The sequence below is a fragment of the Rissa tridactyla genome, chromosome 2 (assembly GCF_028500815.1).
Source record: "Rissa tridactyla isolate bRisTri1 chromosome 2, bRisTri1.patW.cur.20221130, whole genome shotgun sequence".
In the NCBI taxonomy this organism is placed as follows: Eukaryota; Metazoa; Chordata; class Aves; order Charadriiformes; family Laridae; genus Rissa; species Rissa tridactyla.
Window position 1 is genome coordinate 58,115,387 of NC_071467.1, and position 10,670 is coordinate 58,126,056.

The 10,670-nt window shown below is 41.7% G+C and overlaps 1 protein-coding gene across 5 annotated transcripts in view; it reads right to left on the reverse strand.

Moving 5' to 3' along the window:
* Positions 1-9,967, reverse strand: part of PTPN2 (protein tyrosine phosphatase non-receptor type 2) — a 33,961-nt gene extending 23,994 nt beyond the window's left edge. For 2 of the 5 annotated variants that reach the window (XM_054192893.1, XM_054192894.1), the window contains exons 1-2: positions 9,743-9,963; positions 6,108-6,198 (exon numbers count right to left, since the gene is read on the reverse strand). In XM_054192893.1, the coding sequence (XP_054048868.1) occupies positions 6,108-6,198; positions 9,743-9,946 (295 nt within the window). In that variant the 5' untranslated portion in view covers positions 9,947-9,963. Of the gene's footprint in view, positions 1-6,107; positions 6,199-9,742 lie in introns of all 5 variants that reach the window. The other 3 variants (XM_054192896.1, XM_054192895.1, XM_054192897.1) reach the window with 3 other exon arrangements.
* Positions 9,968-10,670: the final 703 nt, after the last annotated feature.

The following is a 10,670-nucleotide window of genomic DNA, read 5'->3' on the forward strand; positions in this document are numbered from 1 at the left end:
ATGTTCTCCCTCATCTATCTGCTATTGGCAACTGTCAAAGAGGATCTTGCTGAATTCAAGGAAAGATGACAACAGTAAATTACTACTTTTTTTTTATTTTTCCTGAAGGACTTATATTTGGGGTTGTTATCCTACCTCGTTTAGCTGCTAGCTTTTATATGCAGTCACGTACAAACTTGCAGAGAACAGAAATATGCTGCAAACCTATTTTTAATATAAAAGTATGAGAAAGTTACTTATTTAGTCTACTTATTAGAAGTTTTGATTAGCATTCCAGCTGTAAGGCAACATGATCTTGACTTTCAGGATTATTAAAACAATTTATGATACATCTATATGAAGAAAAAGATGTTATCAAAGCTAAGAGTAAAATTAAGACATACCTATATTTTAAAGTAAAATAGATCTTCTTGTATTATTTTGTTTGGATAGGAAAGTGTTACTTTTTCCTTTCACGTATCACTTTATCTCAAATGTTTCTACTGGAGAGAAACCAAGACCTTTGTAAATATTACATGTCATTTGCCAACAGGAAAAACTTAAGATCTTGTTATAGTAAATCACACATACCGGTACTAGTGTTCTCGGAAAGATGACGTAAGCAAGTACTGTTAACAGTTTAATCACCCAGCAGCAGCTGCTGTATTGCTGCCAGTAGGAGATAACTGCCGAGGTCCTAATGAGGTTTCCTACTGTAATCCTTATACACGTTTTCAGGCTTATTTTACCCTTCTTACAAATTTTACTTTGTAAACATGACAAATAAAATTCTGGAAGTTTTTTTAAAAGCCCCTTTAACAACTAATTCTATGCACAGACAGGCTCCCTTCTCCTCCCCAACTAAAACAGAGCTGATCCCACAAATACACTGGCATACACTCCACAGGACAAAGAAAGCCACTGGAATATATTGATTTCCCTTCTTTCAAGGGAAAAGATTCCTAAAGGACACAATGACCTAGAAACCTCATTCAAGCCCTGGCTTGCTCTTCTGAATTAAATGAAGCGAGCCAACTTTTGACAGTGAGTTAGCTGTAACATATTTCCCGTATATAAATAACTTCCAGTTACAAAATACTTTAGATTTATATGAATGATAAACCTATCTTAAATCTTATCTTACAGATTTATCTTAAGCATTTCCATGCCCACAACAGCTAAAATATAGTACTCATTTTCTGAAGTGCTAATTCCCCTATTTCAACAAACCATACAGCCCAAAAAGGAAGTGGAAACCTTAAAAATGCTCTCATTCTGGCTCCTGCACTAAGAAAACTACTCCCAGAACAACCCTGTCTGAAATAAGCAAACTGTTATTACCCACTTCAAGCGAAACCCTGTCCCGCTGATATCACTGACAACACTCCTCGTGTCCCAAATAAGGTCAATACTTCACATTACAAATCAATTTGCCCACTCTCTGCTAAAAAAGAAAATGACATATGCAGTTAAAACTGAGATATGAAACGCCTGGCATTTTACAACATACAGTTCTTGCAGCTGGTTAACGAAAGGTTTTTATTTGAAAACAACTCCTTCAAGAAGTGAAACCACTGTATAACTTAAAAATTATCTTTTATCCAAGAGATGCCTCTGGCTCCCCAAATATAGAGCTATTAACAACAAAGGAGGGTGAAATGCTACTTAGTGGATTAAAGAAAGTTATAAATAAAACATGTAGCCATAAGCCATGCCAGTGACCCAGTCTGACCCTTTCCCGCCTACCAGCAAATCCCCTTCATTTCACTAATCTAAATCTAGTCTATCTGAGCTGTTAAATTATTCAAATCACAATACTCTCTTGCTAGACTTAGAGTCTCAAATTTCAGAGGTAGCCTAAGGCAAAGGAAAGGCAAAGTGACTTTTCCGCACCCTGTCACTGGTTGTACGCAATGAATTGGCATCATATCAATCATGGCCTAGCTTGTAACTAAAATGTATTCATACTGAAATATATCCATAACTACTGCACAGGATCCTTATGCTTACAAGCAGGACTCTGGAAAAAAAAACTTAAGATACAACAGAGTTCAGATCAGTATGTGCTGTAAAATTTTCCCCAACCCCAAGAAAGAAGTATCTCCAAAAGCAGCATGTCGAGTTTATTTATACCATGTTTCTGGTAACGAGACATTTTAGAGAATCATTAGGTAACATCATAAAAATCAATGTCAGCTTCTAATATGGGCAACAAGAAGAGCAGTAGGCTTATTTTGGATAGAACATTTCCCTGTTCTGAGCACATACACTTCCATCACAGGACAGAAAGGGAACATTTTTGCAATGATAATTAATCAGCACTATATGCAAAACCATCCACATCAGCTCAAACTCTGTTCCCTGTAAAGCACAATACTCTTCACATTCCTCTCTCCTGGTACATACTCTATGACAAGTGTAAGCCAATGCTTGAAAGGGCCAACACAAAGTCTACTAATGGCCACAGGAAGAAAACAAAAGAAATCACTGCCTCTTTAAGATCCTCCAACAGCAACGTGATCTATTGAGCGAAAATGTTCAGATGACCTAAGGTATTGGGCTACACAAGTTAGAAAGGAAGGCTAAAGACAAAACTGTGTAAACCCCCCATCTACCCTCCAAAAGCAAAAGCAAAGAAAAAAAAATCCTGCCAACTTTGCCGAGGGGATTTCCTTCTTGACTCTAAATCTGGGAACCCAGTAAGCAGATCTCTAAAGGTGTTTACAGTCAATCTGAGACACTAGACTCCTCTGATATCAACTAAGGATAAGATTTAGAAGGGAAGTAGTAACAGAAATCTTAGAGCTTCATTAAACTTATCAATAAAGAATAATAACCTCACAAGTTATTTTCCTCTTAACAGTGTTTTCTGAGAAATGGTTTCATCTGTCAGGAAATGACTGGCTGTCAAACCAAACCTATTTCAGATTAACTTCCTGTTTCAATAGTACTACATAGCCAAAATATTCCTCTCCCTATTCTAGACTAATACCAAACTGTTATTTTTTTTGGCTAGGCAGTAACTCTTGAGGGCTTTTACCCAACCAAACTTATGCACAGCATAGCTCCTTAGCCAACAAAACTGGACACTAACAAAAATATTTATGAAACCAGAGACAATGTGAAACTCAACTGTAATGGGCAAAGATGATTAGCATTTCCCAGCTAACAGAAATCAACTTTTACCTAGAAATGTATGTAACGGACGCAAGTTGGTTTCAGTGTACCTGTCCTGTGTGTTATGGTTGAAATGTGGCAAACCAACTCGAAGCATTTTTTCCTGCACTTGTAATTGACATCTTTTGCGTAAGAGAATAATCTTTGCATTTCCTCTTGCAGCCATACCACCTCAGATGTTAGCCTGGCTTGGCCGCTATGTAGATTAACAAGCCGTTTTCTCACTGCTAGTGAGAAATAAAATATTTTCATCAAATTATGTTTTACATCTTACAATATGTTTAAGTAGCTAGATCTTAAAAGTTTAACTACTAATTCTGAAGGCCTTCGACTATCAGAGAATATTAGTATTATCACTCGTTTTTTATTTAAATGCTATTAAAGAGCAGTGAAATTTGCAAAGTGAAGAACCAAGATGTTAAGACTGTGTAAGACTGAGTTGTCTAACATTTCTGCAACACCAGTTCCTTGCATACATGCACCACGATTAGATGTGTTCACCACACTCTTAACCCAGCTGCTCTGAAATTTAGGTGTTGCTATCTTGGAATGTTATTTATTATATATTCGCTTCCAGGTCTCTTTCTCCTCCCAACTCTCACCATCATTACAGATACAATTATGAGCCATATTTGAAAACACAGTAATTCAACAGGAATTAGTTCAAACACAGTGTTCTACACCGTTCTCATATAGCCTTGCTCCTAGTACCCAATGCTGCAGGCTGTCTTGGTGGCCCAATTTAAACCTTCCTTCTGTCATAAATGCTAAAAACTGAGACATGTCTCAAAGTTCACCATCTTAGTTCAGTCATGTTATACTTCATGTCAACCGGCATGTAATGACTCTAACCCCTTCCTGAGCCCAACTACTACTTCAAGACTAGATTTTATCTAACTGTCTCTCTGCTCTTGCACGGGGTCCAGGGATTAATACAATCACATAATTATTTACCTCCTGACTAAAGAAGCATTTCAGAAGCAGGCTTTGCTGTGATCACGCAGAGGTGTTCAGTGCTCTTCACTATTCTAAAAGGCATGACATGATTAAAGAAAGTTTTGAACTCCAAAAAACTACAGGAGATGAATACAACTCACACCCCTAAGGTATTATCGCAGGCATTATCAGATGCTACTTGAATAAGACAATGTCTTTATTTATTTATTTTAGAAACACTCTTTTTAAAACAAAAGAAAAACCACAAATATGTTGAAGGTAAGCTGCTATTCTCCTTGCAGTAGTGCCCAAGATATGAAATCTATGGATTGGAGAAATGGTAAATGCACGAACACAGCTTCCGCCACAGAATTTGTACAGGATATTGGATGCAGGAATAGAACTTGGGTCTCGTGGGTTCAAATCCAATTTCCTGCCTTCTCTTCTTACAAACCCCATCCTGATTTAGGTATGAAACAGAAAGTGAATAAAACATGATCTGCTTTACCACCGGTAAGATGCTAATGCTGTGTTGTAAGAGGACAGCAAAGCTGGGACACGCGAGTACCTCTGCATAAATCAAAGGTCCAGCAGAGGCCTGTCTCCCTTTGCTGAGCATACAGCAGAAGTTAGTACGCCTTGACTAACTTGAGGCATCTTCTTCAGAGCTGTACAGTTCTCAAACAGATGATACTGGGGAATGCCATGCAGACACAGCAAAGAGGCTGTGCACTGAACTCTGAAGTTCATTTTCATCAGAGTGCAGTATTGAGATTCAGCGTTAAGCCAGACTGGATCCATTTGGCGCAAATACACTGTGCAAGTTAGCAGCCTGGGAGCAGCGGAACGAGCAGCACGCAGTGCTGCATCTGATCAGCATGACTCAACCCGAGACCCCTTCCGTGTAATTTTGAGAAGTGCTATGCACATGCTGTTACCACAACTTTCAACTGGAAACAAGGAGTTCAGCACTTCTCCAAATCTTACCATAGGTATTCAGATTAGGCTCTCAAACAAAAAGCCCCAATACACCAGCAACCCTTCAAAAATTCTAGATCCAGTAACAAGGCGGCTTTTCTGAGCCTTCGGCGCTCTGGGAAACTTCATACTAAAGAACACACAAACCTTTAACCTATTCCAACTTCAGTGTTTTGTAGAAAAATTAAGGTTGTACTGAATTTCTTTTCCTAGTCCTTTTGAAAATGATTTGATGGATTTCTCCAGCTATAACTACATATTGGTAATCTTTTGCTCACATGTATTTTTATAACCATTTTGGATTACGGCTTCTAAAGTAAAAGCTGTTGAAAAAAAGTCCACAATGCTTCAGTAGCAAAGAAGCTGGGGAAAAAAAAAGAGCTGTCTTCACCTGAGATATAAGATCATTATGTCACAAAGACCATTTTACGGCAGTTAGTAAAATACAAAGCACTCCACACCATATCTACTTGCATTGAGAAAATTAAAGAACAGGTCCATGCATACATTCTTCTGAACTTACAAAAATAACAAAATCTCAAGTATTTTTTAAAGCAACAGTGGAAACCCAGTGGCATTTATCCACACAATCTTGCAGATGTGCAGAATCACTTAGCCCAAAAAGAAACTGCGTTAGTCAAGGCTTATTAACTCAATTTCTGTGCTCAGCAGATGTTGATTGTTTTAATGCCAGATGAAGCAATATTAAACAAATTTTCTTTATGAGAAAAATACCTTTAAAGTATTACTTTGCAGCTCATGAACATTTACCTATATACTAATAACTATGATTTGTAATCATCTCTCATGTATCATTCAGCACAATGAGTTTAACCAGCAGACCCTTCTCCCTCCTGTTTTACACATTTGTGTATGTGTTACAAAAAACAGATTAATCATAGGATACATGCCTACAGAAATAAACAAAATACAAAACCTACAGTGACCATGATTTATTAGCTACGGTGTTTAAAAGCAAACTGGGTAAGTAAGAAGTCTAGAAAATTTACTGCAATAATTGCAGAAGAGATACTTACACGGACTAACGTCTCTGTATCTGTTTCGATTTCTGTTTTCTGGATATTTTGCAACTCTATGAGGGTAGTCACTGGACTTGTGTCGAATTTCCTTTAAAAGAAAAAAATGCAATTTACTTACAGCCCATAAGCTGATTAAGGCTAGTGTTCTACACATCCTATTGTAAGGCGTTCAAGCTTATTAATTAATCAAGGTTATTAATAATTAACATTTTAAAACTAAACTTTACTACACCTAGTGTTATTTTCACTCAGAAAACGTGTGCTTCATTCTTGGCCAAGCTCTTGCCATTTAGATCTGCCCACACTTGGCTAACACCAGTGAACTAACATAAGCACAACTTGGTACGCAACTGATGCAGCACGAACAAAGGGTGAAAAAAACCCAGATATTTATTATGCTTAGAGTTCACCTCAGACTCACATGTTATCTCCCACATTAGTAAAAGACTCAGATAGACAGAACTAGCTCCTTTACACCAACTGGCAGCATAAATCCCCACAAAGATAACTGCACTAGTTAAGGACTTTATGGCTGCTGTTAACAGCCACAAGATTATTGTTGGTGGTTTGATGGTTCAACCCATATAGCTGTAGTTAAACACGATTCAATATGAAGGAACAATTCTAGACTCACAAATATCAATATGAAATCACAGCCTGCTTCTCCCCAGGCATTAACAGAAACCTGTCAATATTCTGCATTCGGAAGATATTCAAACATACTCATTTACACGCTATTTTAAAAAGCACACAGTTCACATATTCTGAATGGTCAGGTTTTTTTTTTTTTTTTGCCTCTGAGCATATCTTTTCCACAACTTCACTAAGAGATACACGTTTACCTTATCCAGACAACTGAAAACACTAAAGCTAAAGTGCCACTGATGAGCAGCCTCCAATGAACTGAACGATCCCTTTATATCTCTATATTGATGCCATCTCAGCAGACATGTTGTATGATATAGAACTGACAATATTTTACTTTGAATTCTCCTTTTGTTTTTAGATGATGTTGCTACATGTTATCATTATGTCCCAAAGAGCATCTAAACCTCTCTTTACAACTAAGCATTCTTCAGTATTCTCTGTTTCCGCAGCCTTCTATGTCTTCTCAAACTTTCCAAATAGTCTATATATTGCTAGACAATGAACACAGACAAAAAGGACTTTGGTGGAAATCACGTACGTACGGAAGCTCCATCTGGTGTGTAACATTACTTAAGCACAGTGCCAACGTGTAAAGAAACTAAACCACGAAGAGAAGCAGCAACTGTCAAGCACCATTGCTGTACATACTTGTATAAAAATGTCCTGACCTATTAGACAATCACGTTTTTTATTTTGATATAGCATGAACTTGTCCTTTCCTCTAGCTTATATGGCTTACAAGCTTTGGGAGAAACCACACGCACATTGAATAAATGCATCCCGCAGGCATTCACAACCAAGTTCCCACAAAATGTAAATTTTGTATTACTCCATAACAGGATATAACATATTTTGGTTTTAAGAGCACTGGCAGCCTTTGTGCACAGAAACAGACCTGTAATTTGGTCAAGAAACATTGAAACAGCTAGAAAAACTACTACAGTGATGGGGCAGGGGGCTTACTAAAAAGAATTAAACCTAAGGAAGTTTAATGACTAGTTCTAATATCAGTTTTTCCACATATGATCCAGCCATCACAAAATGGGGAAACAAACCAGGTGACAGATGTAACATAAGGCATATTACATAGAAAAGGCATATTACAAGAAAAACTTGCATCAAAAAGAAAAGTGAAAATCAGTATTATTTATTCAGTCATTAATTCAGATTGGACAGGAGCTCTGGAAGTCAGCATAAATATTCCAAGGTTCATAGAATTTTACCATAAGTCTTGGCAAATTCATGGAACTGAAGGGCAAATATACAAAACTGGTCTCAGAAAGAAGAATAAAAAAACCTAATACCCAACTTTTTTTTTCTTCAGAGAAACATTTCTCACTGCAAGTGTGTGTGTTTTTTATACAACACTATCATAGGAAAATACCTTCCTAAAAAAAAACTGAATATAAAAGCAAGTAGTCAGCAATTAAGAATATTTTCTACAAGTTTGTGCTATTTAAAAGCATCACTTGCTGTTTTCCCTTTACTTTTTAAGCAGGTCTATATTTTCTGATTTTAGTATAAAACAAATGCGTTAACTCTCTGAGAAAATCCTATGTTTGCAAAATCTACAAAATCGGAAAGACATAAAATTCTAATACGAAAAACTTTATTAAAAATGTAAGACACAGCTGTAATAAAATTAGGAAATACATATGCAAAGTTTAGGAGACAATTTTCTCTTCAATTTACTTCTCCAAGCATAATGACTTGCCAAAGCTAACTTACTTGTTCAGTCTGGATATACCAGATGTAATGTGTGTGTGTGTGTACTTTTTTATGGCATGAACAATACTGGTTGCAGAATTCTTCCCATACACTTTTATCTCATCAATTTAGCACAGTTTATTTCCACTATCCCTTGTTAAGTTCAAACCAAAGTTCAGTACCATAATACACGCACAGAGATAATATACTTGAAATATACACATGCATCTATCACATACACCATTAATTTAAAGGCGCCTACAAAAAAGCTGGAGAGGGACTTTATACAAGGGCATGTAGTGATAGGACATGGGGCAATGGCTTTAAACTGAAAAAGGGTAGATTTAGATTAGATATTAGGAAGAAATTCTTTACTGTGAGGGTGGTGAGACACAGGAACAGCCCACGGAAGCTGAGGATGCCCCATCCCTAGAAGTGTTCAAGGCCAGGCTGGATGGGGTTTGAGCAGCCTGGTCTAGTGGGAGGTGTCCCTGCCCATGGCAGGGGGGTTGGAACTAGGTGATCTTTAAGGTCCCTTCCAACCCAAACCATTCTATGATTCTAATCTAACAGAGAAAAAGCACAACAAAGTTAGTAAAAAGAATTTCCCTTTGGGGTTGGTTTTCCTCATTTGTGAAAGAGCACTGTAAAATACATACTGGCTCAATCAACTGCTTTAATATTATAAACTTATACATAAAGCCCATTTTATGGAACTGACCCAAAGACCACCGCTGCAGCAGCTAGTAACCGGTGTTGCTTCTAGAGAAAAAGGCTAACTCGTGTGTTTCTGAGCTGGTCTCCTGTAGAGGCCAAGCATGCCAAGGCAGCGGGTAACGGGAGGGCGAGCGGCTGCCTGAGGAACCGCGGCCGTTTCAGCGGCCGAGCCGCGAACCCAGAGGCGACGGCGAGTCCCGGCCAGACCCGCGTTACCAGGTATAACTCTCCGCTCCGCCCGGGAACGGCGAGGAGCTCACCCTCGTCCAGCTCACACCACCCCGCTTAGCTCCAACCCTCCGCCGCCCGCAACCGGCCCAGAGGCCGCCGGCGCATGCGCAGCGCGCCGCCCCCTCCCGAGGAGCCGCGGCGGCCGCCGGCCGGGAGCATGCGCGGCGCCCGCCCGCAGTTTCGCTGCCTGCACCTGAAAGCGAGTCGTGGCCCAGCGACTTCCGCTCCCCGCTGAGGCGGCGGCGAGTACCGGCAATGGGGCGCTGCCGGCCGGCGGCCCCCTCCCCGCCCGCCCGCACTCCCGTCCGGCGCCAGCCCCCTCTGCTCACCAGATAACGCGCCTGCCAGTCGTTGGTGGCATCGATCTCCTGGAACTCCTGCTCGATGATGGCGGACATGGCGGCGGCGGTGGCGACCAGAGCGCGAGCCCGTGGGGAGGCCGGCTCGCTGCCGGCCCCTCGCACGCTGCCCACCACAGGGGAGCAGCGAGCGCGCTCCGCCCCGCCGCTACTGCCGCCGCCGCGCGCGCACATACGCTCGCAGCGGGTCCCGCGGCCGCCGGCGCCGGGCGCATGCGCGGCCCTCGGCTCCGCCCACCCGCGGGCGGGAGAGACCACGCCCCCCGGGGAGGAGGGGAGCACCTGGGGTGACGTCAGGGGGGGCAGGGGCCGCCCTCAGGTGGTTCGGCCCGGGTTGGGCGGTGGCTGCAAGGCGCTTCTCCGCGGCGCCTCAGGTGGCTGCAAGGCGACGAACGACGGCAAGGCTCGCCGCCTCGACAGCAGGAACGCGGCGAGGCGGAACGCAGCAGCCCCCGGCGGTCACAGAACCACAGAATGGTGTGGGTTGGAAGGGACCTTAAGGATCATCTAGTTCCAACCCCCCTGCCCTGGGCAGGGACATCTCCCACTCAAAGCCCCATCCAGCCTGCCCTTGAACAACTTCCCCAGGCAACCCGTTCCAGTGATCGCTTCAGAGAGAAATCCCTAAGGAAATCGCTCCCGCAAAACGCTCCGCGAAGCTCAAGGTCAAGCGAAGGGTTTAGCGAGGACTGCGGTTTCCCGAGCGGCAGGGAAATCCCGCCCTACGGCTCGGCCTCATGCAGCAGCGCCCTTCGGGCCAGGCGAGCTGCGCTTCGCACCTCGGCGCGGATTTTCCCGCGTAACGTGCGGCCGGTTTGAAAATGCTCGGCGGTAATTAGTGCCGCACGGGAGGAAAAGAGGTTAAGCGCCGGGCTCCCTCCTCGCACCGCAGCGACAG